The sequence below is a fragment of the Neophocaena asiaeorientalis genome, unplaced genomic scaffold, assembly GCF_003031525.2.
Source record: "Neophocaena asiaeorientalis asiaeorientalis breed wild unplaced genomic scaffold, Neophocaena_asiaeorientalis_V1.1 scaffold438, whole genome shotgun sequence".
Lineage (NCBI taxonomy): Eukaryota > Metazoa > Chordata > Mammalia > Artiodactyla > Phocoenidae > Neophocaena > Neophocaena asiaeorientalis.
In genome coordinates, this window is record NW_020173491.1 from 1,491,037 (window position 1) to 1,515,940 (window position 24,904).

At 55.1% G+C, this 24,904-nt stretch overlaps 1 protein-coding gene across 1 annotated transcript in view; it reads right to left on the reverse strand.

Annotated features, from left to right (window-relative positions):
• Positions 1 to 24,904, reverse strand: part of ZNF423 (zinc finger protein 423) — a 267,722-nt gene that overhangs the window by 122,492 nt on the left and 120,326 nt on the right. Inside the window, exons 3-4 of the mRNA XM_024747328.1 lie at positions 11,761 to 14,975; positions 4,792 to 4,876 (exon numbers count right to left, since the gene is read on the reverse strand). Coding sequence (XP_024603096.1) covers positions 4,792 to 4,876; positions 11,761 to 14,975 — 3,300 coding nt within the window. The remainder of the gene's footprint in view (positions 1 to 4,791; positions 4,877 to 11,760; positions 14,976 to 24,904) is intronic.

A 24,904-nucleotide genomic window follows, 5' to 3' on the forward strand; every position in this document is an offset into this window, starting at 1 on the left:
TTCCGATGGTGGAGCCAGGTCGTCCCCGCAGGAGGTCACAGAACAGAACTGTGGACTGCTCCAAGTTTTTGATGTGCCTGCTCAGGGAGGGAGTGTCTAAAACCATTTCAAAAGCTGGGGGAAGCCCAGAGAAGGGGGGTCTCATTGTCTGTGGGGAGGGGGGATTTCAAAGGAGACCCCATCACTGAAAGGTTTCAAAAGACCCTTGCCTTTCGATCAGCTCCAAATCACGCCCTCACCAGCGGCAGCCAGGAGAGGGGTGCTGGGAAAATGTTTCCAAGGAGACGTGTCCCTGAGTCATTGTAATTCCCGGGGTCTGGAGGCTGCAAAGCCACGATGAGGCACCCCCCCACCCCGCTATAAAAAGGTCAGTTTAGCATCCCCCGGGGGTGGGCTCCCACAGTCCAGGTGCCTGGGGAGGCCTGCCTCAGACCCCCAGTGCCCCGAGTTTATGAGAACGCCACCAAGCTGAACGGCGTCACGTCTATCTGCCGAGTACCCTCGGTGCCACTAAGGGGGGCTTCTACCCCCGCCAGCTCCAGGCAGCCACTCTGGGCTCGGGCCATTTAGCAGGGGAAGCTGTCCACAGGGACACTGGACAGTGTCTACCGGGGCTGCAGCGCCAGCCCCCAGCCAGAGCTCGTGCACCTGCTTCTCTTCCAGTCACACCTCCCACAGTCACTCCCGCCACCTTCCCCAAGCCACCAGGGCCAATAGGCACACAGCACAGGCCAAATATAAGTTCCATCACCTCCCTCCTCCCTTCCCTCCCTGCCTCATTCCCTCACCTCTGGACCAGACGGGGCAGGTCTCTGTTTTTTTTTGCTTTTTTTTTTTTGCATAACGAGTTTATTTTTTAAAGGCATACAGACAATAAACAAAGCAAACATTCCATCAGATATTAACTTCTCCCAAGTATTATCTGTCCTAGAATTGTTCCATTAAGTTCCAGTCTCCAGACATCTTAAATTCGATAACCATCTTCATCAGATCCATAACTTTTCTTCTGTCGAATTTAACTATTGTTTTCTGTTCGTTGGCTTACTTTCTCAAGGATTCCTATTAAAACTTGTTCTGATACCTTCCCACTTAGTTGTCCATACCGTGCCCTCTCATCCCATTTTCTTCCCCCTCAACACTGCACCCAGATTAATCTCCCCAAAGCACCCAGCTACAACCAGGCCATACTCTGCTCCAAAACCTTCAATGGCTACCCTAGTGTGTAAGCCCAAGGTTGTACACTCAGGTGCCCGCAGGGGCCAGGCAGGGGCCACAAATGAGCAAAGCATCCCCCCAACTCACAACAGGGACCGGTGGGGCCTGTGGTTCCAGCTGCTGCCCAGCTCCCATCAACTGTGCTGTGTGGGAATATGGGCCATGGCTGCCACCTCTCCTGGTTTCTCAAGGGAAACCAAATAAAACACCCACCAAGGGGCCCCCAGATTTGGACCCCAGCCTACAGGGTCAAGTCCAAACCCGCATCCCTTAACCTGGCCTTCAAGGCCCTCCATGGTCCAGCCCCAAGCCACCTCCCCACCCTCACTGCCCATGACATTACAACATTACAACGTGTGATGCCTCCATCCTAGTCAAGTCCGGCTCGTCCATTCCCCAGTCACCTCCTCTGCCCCTGACTCTGAGCTTTGCTCACCCCGCAGTCCCCCCACAGATGCTGCTTTCCACCTTCTAAGCCTAACCACAACACCTCCTTCAAGGACCTGCTTCTTCCTTACAATCAGCTCTCCGAGGAACCTGTTCTCTAGCAACTGTCCTTCATTGCTAAGCTGCTCCCTTTGCCAGGGACGGCCCTAAACCACAGAGAAAACGCCTCCTTACCGGCCTTCCTGATGGACTTATTTGGATCCAGCAGTCCCTGTTCCGGAAGCATCAACCTCACTACACTGTGCTTACTGGATGCCCATCAGCCTCCCCCATGGACAGGAAACCCCTGAGGGTAGGGCTGGGTCTCTTCCACCACAGGCCCTGGCAGGGGAGCCACACACTGTGGAGGGAGCCACACACAGTGGAGGGAGTCTGGTTTTTATTCAGACCCTGGCTCTGCTATTTCCTGGCTGGAAGAACTTGGGTAAGTCATTAAACCTCCTCTGTGAGGTGGAGAACTAGAAGCTACATACGTACCCGGCCTGCGGTGGGGCTCAGTCCACGGCAGCTGTTGGCATCCTCACCCAGTGTGACCTCCCTCCACTGCAGAGTGGTGCTGTGCTGTCTTCTGCGGGATGCTGTGAGGTCTCTGAGGGCAGGGGCCGTGTCCCCTCCACCCTCTATCACCCACAGGGACCACCCCAGGTCTCTACACGCAGCACATGCTCAATGTTCTTTGGTTGATGGAGGTGATGAGGTGAGGGAAAGAAGGGCAGGTGAGGGGGGCAGGGCAGAGTGAGAGGAGATACAGCCCTGCCACCAGAGGTGTAGCTCCAGCAGGTCCCTAGCCCGTGCCTCATGGCCACGAGCCAAGGGCCTGCGTGTGAGACCTCGTGCAGCAGCATAAACGTCCTGCCTGGACGCTCAGGCTCTGAGACCAACAGCTCCTTGCTGCCTGCTCTCCAGGTCCCCATACCCCGCGCATCCTGAGAACAGGCCAGCTCACAGCACTGCCGAGCGAGCCTGGTGAGGGGCCCTTTCCAGCCACCAGCCGGGACTTCTTGCAGGAGCCCCACCCTCTGCTCACACAGCGACCCAAGTGCCAGTCAAATCCTCCTTTCACATCTTCCACCACTCCAGTTAAGAGCAAGCCCTCACCTTCCACCTGTGGACACACAGCTTCCAGGTGCTGCGCAAAAGGAAAGGTGGAAGGGAGAAAGGAGGCGGGGAGGAACACCTTTGAAATCACCGTGGTCCAATTAGCCAGCCTCTCGACCTTCGTACTTACAAACAAGAGCGCACATTAACACCTGCTACAAAGGCAAACATTTTTAGATATCTTCGTCTTCACCTCCCTGACACTGCCGTGAAAGCGCGCTCAGCAGCCAGTGACGGACAGAGTAGTTTCCTTCTTCTACTTCAGCAGGGGCCTCTCACACAGAAGGAACTAAAAAGTCACCAGTCTTCCCATCGGGCTGAATTCCCAGGGTCCCCTGCCCCTCCCGTGCTTCTCACATCCCCTCGTCATTGAGGGAGCCCCACCAGGCACCCAGTTGTGCTCAGCGCCTTCAGGGGACCTGCCCCGAAGTCACTGGGACGCTAGGTACCCAAACTCACCGAGCAGCAGCTGGCGGGGACCAGGGGACCGCAGCCACCCTGAGCGCAGCTCCACTGAAGAAGGGCCTTATCGTGTACAATGTGGATGATGGCACAGATGTGGAACAACTCTCACAGGCTGAGGCGGGAGGGAGACTTCATACAACCGACCGCTTTGGAAGTGTATTCGTCTGTATCTACTGAAGGGGAGCCTGCTCGCATCCTATGACCCACCAATTGCAGTCGGAGAGACATTCCCATTAAAACCCCATGTGCGTGTCCACCAACGACCCATACAAGAATGGTCGCAGCAACACAGTATTTGAAACAATGCCACAAAGGAAACTACCCAGACGCCCATCAGTATGTGTATCAAGAACTGATAGACGGTGATGTGTCATACACCCGTGAGAAGGGGCCATGCCCAACCACAGGCGCTAAAACGAACAAGCGAAAGACACCAGACGCAAGTGAGCAGAGACGGTGTGATCTCATTTACATAAAACGCAAAACGACCACAAGTCACCTACGGTGTCAGCATCACGATGCTGAGGCCCTTTCGTTGGTGGGGGAAGGGGCTGGAGGGGGCCGAGGGGGTGTCTGGGATGCAGGAATGGTCTGCTTCTTCACCTGGGTGCTGGTTACCCAAGTGTGCTCAGTGCGTGAGGATCCACTGAGGTGGACGTTTCAGTGGACCTTTTTTTAATGTACGCAGTCAAGGGTTTTGTGGAACGGCACTCTGTTGGCGTGGCTGTTGCCAAGACCCTAATGAGAACATATGAGAGGCAGAAAAATGGAGAGAAGGTCAGGGTCGGGACTCAACCCAGGCCTGATCTTTCATTGCTCAGACTGCGGGAGTCTTGGAGAAGGTGATCACGCTTCCGCCAAAGACCCAGGGCACCAAGATTCCAGAAGTTCTCGAGGCCCTCACTGCCAAACCCACCCCCTGGGCTAGCCCCATGCCACCAGAAATCCACTGTGCCCTCTCTTGTAGCAAAAGGGCCTCCCTAGCCACCAGGGAGACCACAGCCACCCACAGAAGGCAAGTAAGACCTCAAGGCTTCCCTCCATCCCTCGGGCCAAGTGGGAACACGATGGGACTTGGAAAGCTCCCTTCTTTAAAGGCTGAATTTCCCAAAGTCCAAGACCGCTTGAGGAGGAATGGGAAAAGCAGCGGAATAACTCTGTAAGCATTCTGTTTTGACAATGTGCCTGAGGAATTCCCCACGTTTAGTGGGGAAACGTGAGCAGTTAAATCTATTTGATGCCATGACACACGAAATTGAAGCGTGATTGCCCCTGAGTGCTTGACAACTGGAAAGCACTTCATTTCAGAAATGGAGGGAAATTTATGCTGGGAAATGGAAGAGACTGTCAAAAGTTGGACTGCAATGGGAGTGGAGCCACGCGAAAAGAAGGTTCGGGTGGAGAAAGTGCTCCAGTTCTCATGTTTTTAGTCCCATTTGAAATGTCGCAGAGACAGCAGCAGTGACTCTATCCTTTGGGCTACAAGCCAGTGAAATGATGATTGGAACCAAACATTTCAACCCCGAGGAGCGGCCGCAGCACAGGTGGGAGGAAACGCATGCTTACCAATCATGTGGTTGGCAACGTGGATTTGGATCTCTCTCTCGTTCTCGAAGGTCATCTGACACTTGATGCACTGGTACGTCTTCTTCTGTTTGGAAACCAAAAGGAAAGGAATTAGACAGCCAGGCTGTGGGACAGAGCAGAAAGCAAAAGTTCCTGGAGGCCACGGCTCAAGACTTCCCAGAACGGCTCTGATTCACTCCCAGTCCTCTCCAGGCCATTCTCTTCCCACCTGCCTCTGCATCCAGCTCAGATTCAGCCTGGGGACGTGGGGACAGGCTCCACTGCCAGGGAGCTGCTCCTCGGCTCGACGCTGCCCCATCCCAAGGTGAGGGCACACGGCAGAACCACAGAAAGGAAGCTGAGGCAGGCTGTTCTGCTTGGGGTATGCGCAGATCCATCTACCCATCTTCCACCCATCTATGCCTGCTGCATCCACTCATCCATCCATCCGTCTGTTCATCCATCTGTCTACCCATCACTGTCTACCTACCCCCTGTCTACCCATCCACCCATCTAAACACACACACACACACACACACACACCCATTCATTCATCTAGCCACCCATCCATCCAACCATCCGATCATCCATCCATCCATCCATCCATCCATCCATTCATCTCTCTTTGCACCCATCCAACTACTCTCCCATCTATTTACCTACCCTAAGAACCAAGTGGCCAAGCAGGGGAGACTGCTTCCATCAGCTCTGACACTCAGGGGTGAATGAAGAATTCCTCACCTGCCCTAGACACACAAGGCCCCGGGTGATCCTACAGCTGACTTCCACACACGGGGAGCTATTACCAACTGCTTTGGTGGGGAGGGGGGCAGAAAAATGGAGAACATGAAAAGTTTCAAAGCTTCTCGAAGACTTGTTCCAAAGAGTGGAGCTTCAGTGTGAAACCAGCCCACTGTGGACAGGTGTGTTGCCTGAGTGGGGGAAGGGCTGTGGCTGTGCGTTTTTATGAAGAGGGAGGGGTGGTATGGGAATTCAAAGTATCTAAGTTTTTTGAAGACTACTTTGGGTCCTGGGATGATGGGGCCTCCCTCGACCTCCGGAAAACAGGGCAAGACTGGATTTCTTGGCTGAGCACTGAGACCCAGCCCTCGACGATGCAGCCAGGACGAACCACCAGAGGGCTCAGCTGTCGCAGCCCCACCTGAGCCCCACCCGAACCTGCAGTTCTTCTGAAGGGCCTGGTCTCACCTCCGGGCCTTTGTCTATGCCGTTTCCTCCACCTGGAATACCCTCTCCATCCTTGAACACTCTGTTCAAATGGCACCTCTTCTGAGAAGCCTTTTCTTCCCACCCCAGAGTGAGTTCAGGATCTGCCCAAGCCCCTGAGCTTATGCTGGAAGCACCTAGTTGCTCCGCATACGATTTTGTCGTGGCCAATTGATTTGTTTGCTCGCACTGGAGTGTGAGCACCCAGAGGGCCAGGACGCGTTCTGTCCACCTGTGGGGTCCCAGAAAGGACTGCGTGCTTAGGAAGCGTTTGTGGAACAAATGAGCAAAGTTGTGAAATAACACGCGCCACGCCCTCTATGAGGGCAGAAGGGACAAAGAGAAGTCATCCCACGGTGACTAGGGATCCTGGATCCCCACCACCCAACACAGGGCCCAGCCCAGAGCGAGTGCCTAATAAGCAGTGAACTTTCATCATGACTCCTACTGCTGCTGAGAGACTGTTGAATAAAGGAATGGAGAAACAACTGGACCAGCTGGTGCTGGGAGCTCCGGGCTCCAGGCAGGGTCCCCGCTGGGGCTCCAGGGCCCGTACTGATAAGACCAGAGGGCCTTGCTCCCAGTGCTTCGGGAGACCTGGGCATTCAGTATGTCCCCAGAACAGCCACAGCGTTGGGCCCGGAAGCAGGCATTCAGCACGGAAACACCCGGGAATAATGGGTGAGTCTCGGGGAACAGAACAGGGGAGCCTCACAACAGGCAGAGGAGATTTCAGGCCAGAAGAGACAGCAGGGACTGAAGTCTTCTGAGGGGCACAGTCGCAAAGCCTCGGCTCAGCTCCTCGTCTGTGCTCATGGAGCACATGGACCCTGGGCTTCTCCACCATCAAAATCATTCATTCCCTCTCACACGTGTCCCTCACCCACTCTGCCTGGCAAGTCTGAGTCCTTGATGCTTAAATGGATGACTGACTGAATGAATGAATGAATGAGTGAATGGTCAAGGCAAGAATGAAGCACGCCCCAGGAAGCTCCACGCGGAGGAAGCCCAGAGGAGCCTGCTGGACAAGGGAGACTGTGCCCCCCACCTCCTTGGCTGGAAGTCTCTAGAGGCCACGGCCATGGCCACGGCCACGGCCACGGCTAGTCCAGACCAGGGCGGGGGCGGGGGGCAGTTCATGATCCAAGTGCTATTCCTCCGCGGGGCAGATGAATGAAGTAGGTTCACTGTGCTTGAAAGATAAATCACCAGGAGCCTGCCTGGACAGGACGACAGCATACCCCCAAATGTCCCCCCTCAGTGGCAGGAAGAGGACTGGGCCCTGCCTCGTGGGGCAACAGGCTCCCGGGGAATCCCAGGGGAGTGGTCACAGGAGCTGCTGACCAAAGAGCCTGGGTGTTCACACGCACACACAGAGCACGTATGCGCAGGCATGGACACGCATGTGAGGATATACACACAGACTTGCAAACATCCTACATACCTCGCCCCAACTCACCACCAACACGCAAGACCCTCACACACACCCACAACCCCTACACACAGCAACCCACTTGCTCCCTGTAACACAGACACGTAAGTGCGACACCCCCAGAGAATTGGAGACATCCTCATGGACCACGAGTTCACGGAGCATCCCCAGTAACACACACGCTTTCAGTCCTCTCCCTGGAACCCTGACAGCCGTCACACCCATCGCTCCCCAATGCACCCACGGATGCACAAGCAGCTTATGGCACAAGGGTGTGCACTGACCCTTGTGGACACACATGTAGACTCATAGGTATACACAAGCACATTCACAGTCGGGCGTGCACACACACAGGTTCACCAGCACCAACACTCACTAAGGCACATGTATACCCATATGCCCCCACCCAAAGATGGCCCTTTGGGCCTTGCATGTGAGACCAGGGATGCCCAGGGTCTGCAGGAGCAGGCACCCAGGCCAGGCTGTGGAACACAGCACGGGGAGAACAGGCGAGGACTCTCACTCCGTCTACCTCCTGCTGCCCCCCATCCGCACCTCAACACCTCCTCTGGGTCCATCTCCCTCTTGCTATCCCCCAAAGACCCCATCCTCCTCTGCAGGTTCAGCCCCCGCTAGGAGACGTGATCACAGAAAACTAGAACTTGGCATTCAAAGCACCTCCTCTGCATAAGCGCCTTCCCCGGGGCCCAGCCCAGGAGAGCCAAAGCTGAACCCTGGCACCTAAGCCAGGGCTGCCTTCCCCAGTGTGGCCCGAGCAACCCCAGAGGGTCCTGGGGCAGGAAGAGAACATGCTTGAGGATGTGGAGAGGGAAAGGGAAGAACAGGGGAAAGACAGCCACTGCCGCTGAATTCCCATGATCGTGATCGCAACTCACATTTACTGAGCACCTACTATGAGCCTACTATGTGGAGGCACTATCTCTTCTGAATACTCACAATGACTCTGCAAGCTCCACTTTAGGGATGGAGAAAGTGGAGTGTAAAGGGGCTAAATCATTTGGTCAAAGCGTAGCGCCGGTGATCAGGAGAGCTGGGACTGGACCCCAGGCAGGCGCCCACCAGAGCCACTGTCTGAGCTGCCGTTCTTGGCTCCACGCCAAGACCACCCCACACAGCCCTGCTCTGGGTGACGGAAAGCTGTCACCTGAACAAGCCCGTGAACCTGGCAGTCTGTTTACCCTGCAGGAAGATGGAGTGTGAAAGCACCCAGTCTACCTCCCCACCCCACGCCGGACGGGGCACCGTGGTAATCTGGTGAGTCGATGAGGGCCAGGGTCTGCCCACAAGGGGCTGGAATTGGGGTGATGTTGTTATTACCCGTAAACAGAGGGGGAGGCGGAAACCTCACCGCTTCGCTCCAGCCAACAGCAGCCTCAGCCCCATGGGAACCCAGTCCTCAGAGAGCTGGTTGCTATGGATACACTCCCGAGGGTCCCAGCCTGCCAGCCCCCAAGCCCCTGTGCAGCCCCCAGAGTCTGCTCTCATATGCGTGAGCCCTGGGGGAGGGAGGGGTGGGCGAACAGACAGCTGGGCCCCTGCCCCAAGGCGTGCCCAGGCAGGGGGCGAGGCCCCAGAGGCTGTGCCTCTGCGGGGGAGGTACCCGGGCTTTGTCTAGCTCCTTTCTGCAAATGGCCCATCTGCCCAGGCCTCTAGATGTGAGTTCCAGCTCCCTTCTCTCTCACAAGACCAGGAACAGGGAGAGGAAGGCCTTCCAGGCTCCCAGAAAACAAGCCCCCTCGGGTTCGTAGTTCCGCACTCCCACGCACAGCTGTGCATCCTCGGGTACGTGGCTCCACCTTTCTGAGTCTGGGCCCCCTCTGTACCAAAGCCAAGGTCACGGCAAAGGTCCAGGGTGTTGCCATGGAAACAATATAAGAGTGGGTGCCCACACAGTAGGGGTTTTACGAAGTAGTACTTGATACAGGATCCAGCCTTCAATAGCCAAGGGCTCTGGGGACGCTAGAAGCAGCCCCATGGCCAGCAGGAGCCCCAGCGTGGGCAGGGATGGGGCTGGAGCGCACCTGGGAGAAGGGTATGCAGGGGCCCGGCCGTGCCACACTGTCCCACCGCATGAGCACCGGGCTGACCACCCTGGACCCCATCCTTGCAACTAGGATGGGCTCCAGAGGTGCTGGCCGAAGGGCTGGTCAAGAGCTCGGGCTGGGGCACCACCTGGGTTCTAATCCCTTCTCTGCTTCTTTAAACTGCGGGGCTCACAGCAAACTACCTAATTGCTCCTTGCCTCCTTTTCCTCATCTGTAAAGTGAGTGTTGTAAGGATTAAATAGATAGAAAGTGCCTGGATGTGCCTGGTACATCCTTATCCCTCAGTAAATGTGAGGTGCGATTATAAACGGGAAAATAACAAGTGATGGTTGCTACGTGCCCAGCACGTCTTTACTCATTTAATCCTCAGGGCAAAACACTGAGGTCAGGAGGGAGACAGTCACAGTATTTGACAACTGAGCAGGAACACGCACCGGCCAACCAGAGCAGAGCCTGGTTAGAAAAGCAGATCGACCCCCCGGTCCCTCCCAGGTGTGCCACCTTTGGACGTAGACACTATTGCAATTGCTATGACTAGTGGTACTATTATTACCCTCTGGCTTTACAGGTGAGGACCAAAGCCCAGAGAGGTCAAATCATAAGTGGGTACCGGAAGGGGGAGATTTTAACGCAGGCCATCTGACTCCAGGGCCCAAATCCTCCCCAATCCACCCACACTGGCTGGCAGCAAGCTGAGGCTCAGGGGGACAGAGCTGGGCAGCCGTGACCGTACTGTGCTCAGGACCTCTGAAGGGTGACCGCTGGACCCTTACCTAGAAGGCTTTGCTCAGTCATAAGGCCTTAAGAAAGGGGTCCATTTCTGACTCTCCTTGGCTGCCAGACACAGCAGAAATAATGGGCGCTCAGTACAAATTTAATCAACCCATCAATCACCTCTAAAAGGAGCTCTCTGCTACAGACGGGGCTTTGAGGAGAGGCCTCAGGCCCCAGCTGGACACACAGCTCTATCCTCAGTCAGACGTTTCCCTCTGCAGCTGGGTGATCTTGGTCAGGGCCTCTGGCTCGCTGGCCTCTGTGGGGAGCTGGCCAGGAGACCCCTTAGGGGCCCCCACTGCAGATTCTCCCTTCAGCCTCTCCCGCCATCCTTCTCTCTCACTCTCTCTCCCCCTCAAAATCCCGGAGTTCCGGGCCCCAGTTCTGATCCCACAGTGAAACACCCTCAGCAGACATCCCTGTCTTCCAGCAGGAACCTGTGGCAGGTGGCCCTTGCCCACATCCTGCCCCCCTGCCAGTGGTACCAGCAGTGGCCCTCCAGGGAAAGATACCCCCGAGATCTGCTTGGCATCGCCTCGGTCTGGAAACAGACAACACAGACTTGATGGGAACCCCCGGGCCTGTTCTGACACCTGAGGGTCATGCAGCCTCCAGGCCCACTGGCAGGTGCCCCTTGGTCACCATTCCCAGGGCCCATGTGGACCCTCCAGTAGCTCAGACTTCCCCTGCCTCATCAAAACCCACTGGTTATGGGCCTGCGGCTCCCCCTGACCTGGTAGCCCCCAAGGCAGGGACCGCTTCTGACTCTCCTTAGCTGCCAGGCACCCCCAAAATAAAGGGTGCACAGGACAGTTTTGATCAATCATCAGTCAGTCATTAACGACAACAGTAACTGGAAACACTCCTAGGGCCTTCCACGTACCAGCGACTGCACTGACTACAGTGACGCCGTTGATGGTACTAGCATCAGCTGGTGATAACTGCTAGCGTGACTGGGCCCTAAGTGCCAGGTTCCAGGCCCTTTATGTGTACATTATCTCCATAAATTGTCAAAGGATTCCTAAATCTAAAGCCTAAAGAACAGAGTCACTTGCCCAAGAAGACCCAATAAGTGTGTGAATAAGTCCACTCCGCGATCAATGACCAAGACGACCACGAACCCTGAGGAAGCGCTCACCGCATCAGCCTTTTATCTACATTACGCCACAGGCCCCTCAGAACGATTCTGTGAAGTCGAGACAATTATTATTCCCATTTTACAGACGAGCCCTTGGCAAATGAGGCCCAGGAAGATAAATGCCATGTCACACAGGAAGGGGCATGGTGACACTGGGGTTTGAACTCAGAGTCTACTGCGATCAGACGTGCTTAACCGCTGTACAACGGCGCTGCTTCTCTGGGCTACTAGAGGGAACGCCACCGGGCAACACAGAGCTCAGCACGGGGGCTCCTCTGGGCATGAGCGGAGCCCCAAGGAGCAAGGTCCAGGCTCGGGCGGGCTGCACTTACCCGGGGCACTGGCGACGTCTGGGCGCCTTTCCGGGGCCCACTGGTCTCTGGAGTGAGGTCACGGTGGTCCACCTGCATGTGGCTCTCCAGGTCCTCGGCACTCTCGAACTTGACGCTGCACTCGGGGCAGCGGAGGCCGGCGCAGGGCCGGTCGGCAGGCTCGGGCGGGGCCAGGCCACCCACCTGTCCGTTGGAGCTGCGGGCCATGCAGCCGGCGCAGAGGCCATAGGGGAGCCCGTTGACGTCGAGCTTCACCAGGTCCTGCTTGCTGCGAAACTCTTTGAGGCACAGGGCACACTTGTACAGCTTCTGCAGCCCCTGGCCGTTGGGGGAGGACGCAGCCGAGCTGCCCGCCAGCTTCTGCATGTGGAAGGTGCCATGGATCTTGAGCTCGAGCGTGGAGGTGACCGTCTGCATGCAGACCACACAGCGGAAGCCTGTGAGGGAGTTGCGCAGGTCGGGGTGCATCTGGCAGTGCTCGATGAACTCCTCCTCGCTCTGCAGGGGCATCTTGCAGATGCGGCAGGTGCCCGTGTCCAGGCTCTTGCTGTGGGTCACCTTGTGCTCAGTGAGCGTCAGCAGCGAGGGGAAGCGCTCGCCACAGATGGGGCACATGTAGTGCTTGGCGGGGCCCCGGTGCGTCTGCAGGTGCTCCCGGAGGCCATTCTCCGAGAAGAAAGTCCGTGAGCACACGTTGCACTTGTGGCTGCCCTTGATGAACTCGGCCTTCTTCCGGGAGCCGTCGTCCTCGCCCGGCCGGATGTTGTGGTCCCGCAGCCTGTGGTTCTGCAGCAGCACCTCCATGGTGTAGGCCGCCCCGCAGATATCGCAGCCGTACATGGGTTCTGACGCGTCCACGTCATCCTCGCTCGCCTCGTGGCTGTTGGGCGCCTCGGGGTTCTTCAGCAGCATGCCCTGCAGGTCGGCCGGCTCGGCCTTCTTGGCGGTAGCCGGGGGCACCCCGTTGGCCGTGCCGTTCTCGGTGGCCGCGTCAAACACGCAGTGCTTCTCCCGCAGGTGCTTCTCCAGCAGGATGATGGCGTGGAAGGCCTTGCTGCAGAACTTGCAGTTGTACTTCTTGCTGTGCGTGGTGATGTGGCACTGCAGCTCCACCTCGGTGCTGAAGGTCTCCCCGCAGAAGATGCACTTGTGTGCCTTGGCCGGGTTGCCCAGGTGGCTGTGTTTGACGTGCACCTGCAGGTCGGCCTCCTTGCGGAAGTCCCAGTTGCAGGCCGTGCAGCGGTACATCTTCTTCTCGTTGCTGTGCTTCACCGCCAGGTGCACCTGGATGGACACCTTGGAGTCAAAGACCTCCTGACACAGGGTGCAGTGGTAGAGCACGAAGGTGTGCATGTCCAGCAGGTGCTTCTGCAGGTCGTCCACCGAGGAGAACTGCTTGTCGCAGCTCTCGCACACGTAGTGGGTCGACGTGGTCATGTAGTGCACCGTCAGGTGCTGCAGGAGGGATTCCTGGGAGTCGAAGTCCTCCTTGCACTGGGGGCACGCCTGCTTGCGCAGCAGCAGCTCCAGGTGCAGCTTCAGGTGGGTCTGGAAGCTCTCGAAGTTGGAGAACTTGAGGTCGCACTGATTACAGGGATACTCGCCGTTGGAGATGGAGTTGGCGCTCACCGAAAGCCGCTGCCGCTTCGGGGATGACACCTCCACGTCAGATGAGACCGGGCTCTGCTCCGCCTTGGACTTCTTGCTGTGGGCCAGCGGGATGTTCTTGTGGTTCTCCTTGATGTGCTTGGTGAGCTTCAGGATGGAGCCGAAGATGGGCGAGTTGGTGCAGTAGGGGCAGGAATAGACCTCCATGAAGGACTGCGCAGGCTGCACGACCGGGGACTCCAGCTTGGCGCTGCCGACGCTGCAGTGGGCCTGCTGGATGTGCTCGGTGAGGGAGGACTCGGTCAGGAATCCCATGGAGCACTGGTTGCAGAAGAAGGCGTTACTGCCGTCGGGCGGGTTGGAGTTGGGGCCGCAGTGGGAGACGCGGATGTGCTCCTGCAGGCTGTTGATGTCGGCAAACATCTCGGGGCAGTAGTTGCAGTGGAAGGCGGAGATGTTACTGAACTGCATCACGGGGTAGGCGTGGTTCTTGTGCAGCTTGCGGACGTGCTCATTGAGGTTGTAGAGGGTGGGCATGGAGTCTAGGCAGATCTGACACGTGTGGCTCTGCTGTGGCTTATCCGCGTGGATGGTCTTCAGGTGGATCTCCAGCACGGCCAGGCTGTTAAAGTCCCGCTTGGAGCAATAGGGGCAGCTGTAGACCACCTTGGACCAGCCCTGCCCGTCATCCCGCATCTTCTTCTGGCCCCGCAGTGGCTTCAGGGTGGAGTCCGGCGTGGAGCCTCGCTCCACGGAGGCGCTGGAGTCTGGAGTGGCGCTGCTCATGGAGGCCACGCTGCCCAGCACGGGGTCGGGGCTGACGCTGTGGTTGCTGGAGTCGGGCTGCCGGTGGCTGTCCAGGTGGCAGTAGACGCCCTCCACCGAGGAGAACTGCTCGGGGCACATGGGGCACTTGTGTTTCTGGTTGGCGTGGGCTTGGTGGATGTGGGCAAGCAGCGCGTTCTCGTCGACGAAGACCTCGGGGCAGTGGATGCACTGCAGGTCGGCCTTCTCGGAGAGCTGGGGGTGGCGGGTGAGCACGTGCTTCTCCAGCTCCTCGGTCTGGCTGAAGGTGTCCTCGCAGTAGTCGCACATGAAGTCGTCCTTCTTGGCCTCCTTCTCCGACTTGGCCAGGTGCTCCTTGTTCTTCTTGTGGGCCTGCATGTGGCTCTGCAGAGAGCTGGTGGAGGAGAAGCCGCGCTTGCACACGGTGCACTTGAAGGGCTTGCTGGAGCTGTGGGTCTTCAGATGGATCTTCAGGTGGTCGCTGCGGGAGAAGGCCGCCTCGCACTCGTGACAGTGGTACTTCTTGTCGCCCGTGTGCAGCTTGATGTGCCGGTCGCGGCTCCTCTTGTGCTTGAAGAGGCGGCTGCAGTAGGTGCACTTGAACGGCAGCTTGTCGCTGTGGATCTGCTCGTGCCTCTTCAAGTAGCTCAGGCGGATGAAGGACTTGTCGCAGAACTGGCAAGGGTACGGCAGGCCCGTGCCCCCTTCCTCCTCACCCAGGCCCAGGTCACACCCATCTCCGATCATCTGCGTGGGGGACGCAACATCCTTGCTGGAGGGAGACGAGGCCACCCAGGAGAGTTGTGGGTCGTCATCACCATCTGCAGAGGGAAGGCAGAAGAGAGATTAGAGGCAATTCCCAGGGCCGCGAGAGACAAGGACAGAGCCAGCTTCTTGAAAGCTCGCGGGCTGAGGCTGTGCAGCTGGCCAGCTGCTGCAGGGGGAGTCGGGGACGGGGGGGAGTCTGGGGGGCCGGAAACAAGTGGACACGCGGGCCTTCCAGTCTGCAGAGAGGGTGGAAGAAGGGTGGCAGGATAAGCAGGGGACGTGCCTCTCCCCTGGGCAACACCTTCCTGGACCTCACTGGATGCAGCACCCAGCCCCCCAACAGGTGGTGAGGTCTCAGTCACTTCCCTGATGGGGAGTGGGGGGGGGATGCAGCCTGGGAAAAAAGTCACCTGAAATGTCCTCAGAGACCATCAGTCCCATAGGCCCAAAGGAGGTAAGTCTCATCACTTGATCAAGACACAGGGGTTGACTCCCCCTCCAACCCCTAGTCTGTGGGGGAAATCCCACTGGTGCAATGGGACCTAAGCAAAACTCTGCAAGAAAATAAAATGCATTTTAATGAATTTGGCCACACCACATTCCGTGGGGAAGGGGGGACTGATAAAGCTGGAACTGCTGCTGCAGGTACACACAGACATATGAGGCGGAAGTCACAGGCACATGGTGTCAGCCCCGAGAGCACACACGGGCGTAAACGAGGGGCACTTGAGAAGGGGCTGCAGGGTTCCCAGCCCAAACCATCCCAAGGGCGGTCGTTTTCTTTGTTCCCCCTCCACCCCTGGATTTGCCCCAAGTTCGCTCAGGACCCTGGGTGATGGCCTGACGGTGTGGTGATCAGAGATGGGGCCAGGACCCAGATAGCCACAGATCTCAGAGCCTAGTGGGCCCTTAAATCCCCTGTGGCGTGTGCAGACGGGGCCTGCACGGACACCCTATGTGGCCCGCCCTCCCCAGGGACAGGGGCCACCCCCCGCACTAGGGGTTGGCCATTTCTGGAAAAAAACAAAGGCAAACCGGACACAGCAAATTAAACCAGTGAAGTTTCCCAAGACACGGCGGGGGTTGAACCGAGCCAGCCTGAGCAGGGAGTGAATTCCATGGCTCAAGTTTCGTGTTGGGTGGATTTAAGACTTAATAATGAATGAAACGGGCCGCGGGCTGCTACGGGCAGGGGAGAGACAAACAAAAGCTCAGACTCCACTGCACTGACCTTGCTCTTCTAACCCCCAAGGAAACAGACCACGGCCCCCGCCTCCCCGGCCCCCAGCCAAGCCAGCTTAGTCTTCGGAAAAGCCTCACAGGTGGAACCCAGAAATTCTTGGCCAGAGGCAGCCCAGACCCTCTAGAAGGGAAAGGCATGGGGACCACATTCCGAGGCTGGGCAGGCACCGGCACACGCACCTGCATGCATAAACACACTCACACACACAGGTCACACGTCACTCCCACAACTCACATGTGAACTCCAACACACCAACTCACACACATGCAGTCATACACACACGCTTACCCACACACAGTCACATACTCTCACACACACACACACATATCCATTCCCCTGCAATGACTCCCACATGCACACACAAGCTTGAACACACACGCACTCACCGGCAGACACAGACACACACACCGTCACGGAGGCACGGCTCAGACCGGGGGCCCCACACCCCCAGGCTCTCACAGCTGCCAACCCCAAGACTTGGAGAGACAAGCAAGGCCGGCTAAAGGGTCTTTCGGGGTCACTCAGAGCCTGCTCCTAGGGTCCACGCACCACCCTGGTGCCCGCCCGGGGCCTCTGGCCCCGACCGTGTGAAGATCTGCCTGACCCCAGCTGGCACCGCTGGCAGAGCTCTGCCTGGAAGGGTGCCACTCTCCAAAGCTCCCGGCCCAGAGTCCTGCATCTCCCAGCAGCCTCCCTGCCTCTGAAGCCCAGTCACCCAACCCAGAGCAGGGTGCCTCCCAAAGTGAGGGCGCCCGCTCCCCCGGGAGCCTCACATTACAGGGCCTTCGGATGGGAAGGACGCGGGGCTGCCAGCTCCTCAGATGAGATGCGGCGGGAGGCGCCCCGGCCCCTGCCGGGTAATTCCCAGCTCTTGCCAGCTGGGCTACGCGGGGCGCAGACAAAGGGACCCAAGGGAGGAGATGGCTGGAGCTGGGGCAGCTGAGGGATGTGCTCGGCCCCCACCCCCTGGCCGGGCTCCACCAGCTTTTTATTATTTTGATGTCTTAGCTCAGACTCACGCAAGCTGCCAGAGAGCCCTTCCTGTGTACCTCTGCTAAGGGCTGTTCTAACCACGAAGGAGGCGGGAACCAGGGCCCCTCCCACTGTACAGATGAGGAAACTGAGGCACAACCACAGTGACGTCCCCCAGGGAAGGACAGCACCAGGCCTGTCCACAGTCAGGCCCCTTGACACAGGTCAGTCGTACAAGACTACACCTGAGTAGGTGAGACCAGGAGACGGACCCCCGTGTCAAGCTCCCATGCAGTCAGGGGCTGCCTCTCCTTTGAGCCCTGACAGGACCACCAGAATGGCCCATCATCTGCATTGCAGGGAGGGGCCCCCGAGGCCCGGGAGGTACAGAGGCTGGCTGGAGCTCGCAGGGCCGACAAATGGAAGACAGGCCAGTTCATGGGTGGCGGGGGCGGGGTGGGGGGGCGGGGAGCAAGGAAGATGCCTTGCCAGAAAGACGAAGCCCGGACACGTCTTTCATTCACGTTGTCTGAGGATGAGAGCAGACACGTGCACGTGAACCCTGCTCCTCCATTCATCTGTCCACCCCACAAGCGTTCCTCTAAACACTCAGAGTCAGCTCACACATCTGCAAACAGGGACGTGTTGTGAGGGGTGGATGAGAACACGTAATGTGAAGAAGCACTCTTATTCCATTTACATGAACTGTCCAGACCAGGCACATCTGTAGAGACAGAAAGCAGATTAGTGATTGCCTGAGGCCAGAGGAGGGAGCAGGGATTGACTGCAAATGGGCAAGAGGCATCCTTCTGAGATCATGGAAATGCCTGAAAGCTGGATGGCGGGGAGGACTGCACAGCTCTGTGAATTTACTTAAAAGTCACTGAATTGCTCACTTAAAACAAATGAATGTTATGATATGCAAATTATACTTCAATAAAACTGACAGACAAAATCACTATTTGGCCAGTAATAATAATTAGCACAAACGAGTACCACTAGTGCTAATAAAATTAGCAGCTACATCTAGTGAGCACGTCCCGAGTGCCCGCACTGTGCTAAGTGCTTCTATTACCACAATGAATCTCTTTTCATCCTCCCATTGGTAACATCCCATTTTTGAGATGAGGAAGCTGAGGCTCGGCGAGGTGAGTAACTTGCCCTGAGTCACACAGCCGGATGCCCCAGTTGTGTTTGACCAGGATTGTGGGGTCTACTCTCACCCTGCTCCACCTGCAACGCCACCCAGTCTTTGAGAAGAAGAAGCAACCTGCCCCAGCACCACAGTCCCCGAGGTTCATTGCGGGGCTGCCTGGCTGGCTTTATTTTTCTGCAAACAAGTCTCAAAACTAAAGCAAAGCACATTATTCTGGGAACAACAAACTGAGCAACTGCTGAGATTATAATCATCTGAATTGAAACGAAAATAAGGCTCCTTAAACTGAAAAGATCCAGTCAGGGGAAATGGGCATGTTGACAAATAAAGACCCAACTCAGATTGCCCTGTTTAAAGCCTTTTACCTTAACAACGTTTAACCTTGACTGCTGCCGCCCCATCCCCTCCAAATGCATTTTGTTTGGGGGGCACTTAGCTTACTCTTCTAGGAGCAGACTGGAGAGACGACTGGGGCCAGCACACTCAGGATGGATGGGCAGGGAGGTCGGCAGATGAAGGGGGGGTCCTTTTCTTACAGCGGCAACACTCCCCTCATGCTGACTGTTAGACGCCACGGTGCAGCCGGTGCAGCACACACCCTCAGGCAGATGTGCAGAAAGGGAAGGGGTGCAGAAACAGGATGAAGGCAACCCCAAGGTCCCCTTCAACTTGAATGTTTCAGAACTCAGGGAGAAGGTAGTTTCAAGGAAAGTCCAGCTCGACCAACCACCTTTTCATGTCCAAGTGAATGCTTTGATAGAGTCTACTATGTGCCGGGCACTCTTTTAAAAGCTTTACATGTGTTAACTCATTCAGTCCTCTCAACAGCCCAATGAGATAGGCACTATTATTATTATTTAATATTTCCCTGATCAGGTGAGAAAACTCAGGCACAGAGAGGCTGAGTAACTTGCCTAAAGCCACACAGCTTGCAGGCAGGAGAGCCAGGATTCAAACCCAGTTAGTTGGTTCTGAGTCGGTGCTTTCACCCACCATGCTACCCTGCCTCTCTCCTTTGGGAGGGGGCACTGTCACATGAGAATATCAAGAGGGAAACCCAGTGACTAATGTCAGATCCTTGGCCTCCCCCTCCCGCTAGAATGAGTACAAAGAAATATAACAAAATAAATAGAAAAATCACTTTCAAAAAGGAAATTAAAGTCATTTAAAAAGGATTAATCCTAGGGCTTCCCTGGTGGCGCAGTGGTTGAGAGTCCGCCTGCCAATGCAGGGGACACGGGTTCATGCCCTGGTCTGGGAAGATCCCACGTGCCGCGGAGCGGCTGGGCCCGTGAGCCACGGCCGCTGAGCCTGCGCGTCCGGAGCCTGTGCTCCGCAACGGGAGAGGTCACAACAGTGAGAGGCCCGCGTACCGCAAAAAAAAACAAAAAAACAAAGGACTAATCCTGAAAAAAGGCCTGATAGGAAATGGGTTATATGGGGCTTTTGCAGTCTGCTGCAGGAAAAGAATGAAAATAAGCATAAAAGAGGGGAGGAATTTCGATAAAAACTCAATTATGTAGAAAAAAGAACATTAACTGGGCTTCGGGACACATCAGCGGCAGAAAGAGTCAGGTGGACCCCAAGCTCACATGGCCACACTTGGTGAATTCCACAGGCTGAGGCCACAGCCATGACAACGTGGCCTCAGACACACCTTGTCTGGGCAGAGCAGAGTGGCCGCCACCCAGGATGGCTGGGACCCTCAGCTCCACGCCCCTCCAGTCACAGAGAATCAAGGTCGGGGCTGCCGAGGAAGTACCTGGATGCAGGAGAGAGAGTAGCTAGCCCACAGGCCCAGAGGAGTGAGCGGAAAGGGGGACCTTCCTGCAGCGAGGGGCACAGGCTGAGGAGGGAGGGAGCCCTCTGTCACTGAAGTTGTGCTAGAGGAATAAACGGCTCTGAAAAGAACAGTGAGGGGGAAGGTGTAAACAGCCAATGCCCAGGCAGCTCCAGGTTTCTAGGACATCCCTGGGATGGGCAGGTCCATTCAAGTGAATAAAAATGACCACAAGCCTCCAGAGGGGACAAAAGCTGAGCGGTCCCAGGAGTGAAGTTTCCAAGTCCACAAGTGCCCCCAGCGTGGGGTACTGTGCACTCGAGTGCACCCCACCTGGGCGCTGCCCCATGGATAGCCCAGACCGTGCACAGCAGGCAGACTTGGGACAACCAAGGGGCCTGGGGGAGACACGCCAGGGCAGAGGAAAGAGCACTGGACAGAGAGTCCAGCAGGAGACCTGGCCCTCGGCTGCCTCCACGTAATATGGGAAGTTGGAATTTGAGCCTCAAGAGTGCCCTGTGGATGAATATAAAAGTCATTTTGGACAATATTCTAATCATCCAGATTGTTTCCATAATAGCCACAAAAAGGCTCGACGATTCCTCACGAAGCCCCAGAAGGTCTCCTTGCTATTCACCCAATTCCATGGGAAAATGAAAATTGCTATGGAGGCAAGTTCCCTCCCCACAAGACAAAGCTCTACGGTGCTCCAGGTAGAGCCTCCCCTCTGTCCCCGTTGGGAATTCCAGGAATGGGAATAACTGTGGCCCGACCCCAGACTCAGGAACCATCTACGCCAATCCCGCTTGATATAGAGGAAGAAGCTGAGGCCCAGAGAGAGAAGAAAACTTCCAGGGACAGTAAATTGTTAGTGGTCACCTCGAAAACTGTGTTCAGGAGGATTCTGAGGCCCTATCTGGGCTCAGAAGAAATGAGTGCTGAAATCAATTGCTAATGTCTGCCACGAGCAGAGGAGTGCACAAGTGGAATGTTCAAAGAGCGGGGAGCAAATTGGAGGAGGAGGTCTCCTGATTCCCAGTGCTAGAGAAGAAGCTTTTAACATCAGGTTTTCTCCTTCAAGAAGGAACTGTGCATCCCCTCTGAAAAGGAGGCTTTAGGGCAGGATCACCAAAATCCTGTTGTTCAAGCAGAGACGACAGCATTTGACAGGTACTGTGGAGCTGTGCTGTAGTCTAGAGAGGGGTCTCCAGCCAGGGATAAGGGTCAGCAGGTCCAACTCTGCTGATGGTGAGGTCCACCCAAAGTGGGCACAAAGCAGCCCGGGCATCCTGGGAGGGCAGATCAATGCTCCCCAGAGCCCGAGGTGACAAAAGCTGCAAGACATGAATGTGCTTCAGGACACACCACTGACTGCACTTCCCACAGAGGCAGCCAGAACCAGACAGGTGGCTTCCAGACATGAAACGATGCAAATCCAGCTGGAGCAACATCTGGGTGAATTGCTAATCTCTTCTTAGGAAACTTCAAATCTCTACCCATCTGTCTCCCTGCGCTCCCTGTAAACCTGGTGCAGCAGAGGGATCTGTGGGGAGCCTGGATCTGTGACGAACTCGGTCCCAGAGGCTACTCTGTTGCTGGGAGGGTGGGAGTGCTTCTGCCTCTGTGACATGGCTGGACTGGGCAATCTCTGAGGCCTTTTCCTGGGGCTGCTTCCAGTAAACTGTGGTGTGAGCTTCCTGAGAGGCCCAGCACAGTTAACCCCTGGATCAGAGTGGGGTACTGGATCCCACGGTATGAAGGCCCAGTAGGAGACAGAGGCTGCCAGGCCAGAGCTCCCGGCTGGGTGGGGCATCCTCACTGTCTCCATGCCTACCAGGGACTCATCCAGACTCAAACTAGGCCCGGGGGGGGCCCACCGACAAGAAGGCGACAAGAGTGCCTGCCCTGGTCCTTACCTCCTACCAGGTGACAAAGCTGGCCATCCATCCCAGAATACTCCACAACTCAGTTATATGCACACATGTAGGATCAGTGCAAGGGGGAGGGGAGGCAAGAGGAAGTTAACGGGCCATCACTCATCTTATTTAACACAGACGGGGAAACAGAGACCACACAGCAGGAGCAGACAGATCCAGAACTAAACTCATAAAAACCACAGTAGTTACTACTTATGGAACATTTTCTATAAACCAGATCCTTTGCCAGCATTTTCTCGTTTGATTCTCACAATATCACTATGAGGTAGGTGCTATTACATCCCCTTCTTTCTAACCGTGCAAACCGAGGCTCCAAGAAGGAAAGCAACTGTCTGAGCACATGGAGTTAGCAAGTGGCAAATGTACCACTACCCCCACCCCAGATCCACTCACTAACCACTAGACTACACTGCCTCTCCAGGCCCTGAGTGCTGGTTCAGGGCCTGCCCCACTGCAGAAGCTGCTCAGTGCCAACCCCTACAACTCAAGGACAGCCAAGAAGAGGTCCTCATACGTTAGAACCCCACCCGCCACAAACAAAGGCATTTCCCAAAGTGGGCAGAGTCGGTGGCTGGCTTTACCAGGCTGGATTACCCGAGGCTGGCTCTGATGCCAAGCACCAATGAATGTAGCTGGTCTCTTGCCTCACCTGGTGGCAGGCAGAGCAGGATGCTTAAATAATCTGTGCAGAGCTTGTGGTAGGCAAGGTAATGCCCCCCCCACAACAAGACGTTCATATCCTAATCCCCAGAACCCAGGAATATGTTACATTACGTGGCAAAGGTGAATTAAGGTTGCAGATAGAATTAAGGATGCCAATTAGATGACCTTCGGATAAAGAGATTATACTAAATTACCTGGGAGAGCCCAATGTAATCACAAGGGTCCTTAATGCAGACGAGGGAGGCAAAAGAGGAAGTCAGAGTGATCCAATTGCTGGCTTCGAAGATGGAAGGGGGCCACAAGCCAAGGAATGTGGGCAGACTCTAAAAATGGGAAAGGCATGAAAACAGATTCTCTCCAGAGCCTTCAGAAAGGAACACAGCCCTGCGGTTTTAGCCCAGTGAGGTCCATGTCAGACTTCTGATTTACAGAACTATAATATAATAATTTGTTCTTGTTTTAAGCCGGTTAAGTCCATGATAATTTGTTACAGCAGCAATAGGAAACGAATACAGATATCGGTACCAGGAGAGGGGTGATGTTATTACAAATACCTGAAAAGTGCGGAAGTGGCTTTGGAATTGGGCAGTGGGCAGTGACTAGAAGAGTTTTCAAGAGTGTGGTAGAAAAAGCCTATATTACCTTTAAAAGATTATTCATAGAAAAACTGACTCTGTTAGTGAAGACTCAAAAGGAAGTAAGGAGTACATTTGAGAAAACCTAAGTCACCACAAAAAATACCTAAATCATCATAAACAAACGGATAAGAGAAACATGAACATTAAAGGCACTGATGGCGAGGGCTTAGAAGATGAGGAACTTGATATTGGAAACTGGAAGAAAGGGATACTTGTTATACAGTGCCAGGAAGCTTTAGGGAATCATGTCCCACAGTTTTGTGGAAAACAGGACTAGTGATAGATTAAAATGGATATTTAGCTGAGGGGATTTCCAAGCAACATATTGAAGGTATGGCCTGTTTTCTTCTTGCTGCTTGTAGTGGAGAGGAAAGAGATGGATTGAGAGAAGAACTGTTAAGCAAAAAGAACCAGGAATTGATGATTTTGGAAATTCTCAGCCTAACCAAATTGCAAAAGACATTATAATTGAGAGATTCACTATCAGCAAATCACACTCTAGGGAAAAGACTGAGAGTGTGACTATACATTTTGCTAATATCTCAGAAGAATCAAAAGGTTGGAACACTCAGTCACACAAAAGACTCTTTGAAGATATTAAGAATGTGACTCACATATCCTCTATGTCAAACCAGAGAGCATCTAGAAATTTGGGGGCATTGCCCTGGAGCCATCCCAGAAGAAGCCAAAAGTAGAGATCAGATTATCTAGAAAAAAATCTATGTAGGGACCTCTTGTCTAATGGTGTAGATCCCCCATGACATACACAGGAGACCCACAAGCTTCTTGAAAAGTTTATACCAGCAGAAACACTGCCAGCTTGGACCAAAAAGGAGATGGAAGACGGCTGAGGAACCACCCCCCAAATTCTACAGGCAGGAAACAGGCTAATAAAATTACTCAGCTGCAAACATGTGATAATTTCCATTTAAAAAAGGAAAAAAAAAAAGATAGTTCAGAGGGCAAAGCCAGAGAGTAGAACATTGAGCCCAGAGGGTGGTACCATGAGCCACAGTGGATGAGATCACTACTGGACTAGGTTCAGATTCTGGCACTGAATAAGCATAGGGATGTATGTAGAGGCAAGTACACCCATCCCCTCTTGTTTTGTCATTTTCCCAACTCTTGAGAGCGGGAATCTGATGAATTGGTCTCTAAGAGGCTTTGTAGCTCTAAGAGTCTGTGATCAACTAGTGATGGCTTCCCTGGGTACAGGAATGAGGAATGCCAGATAGTAGGTATCCCAGCTTCCGCTGGATATCTCCCGGTTTGTGTTCTTTCCCTCTGCGCATATTTGTTGAGTCTGCTCTATATGCCTGGACCTCTGAGGGTTGCAGAAGGTACCTAGCATGCTTAGGTTTCTCTGCTCTTGTCTGCCCAACCTCTCTGTCAATTAGTTACCGTCTCAAGTTTCAACTCTAAACCAATGCTTTGCCACTTTGAAGCACTTTATTTTTATTATTATTATTTTTTGCAGTACGCGGGCCTCTCACTGTTGTGGCCTTTCCCGTTGCGGAGCACAGGCTCCGGACGCGCAGGCTCAGCGGCCACAGCTCACGGGCCCAGCTGCTCCGTGGCATATGGGATCTTCCT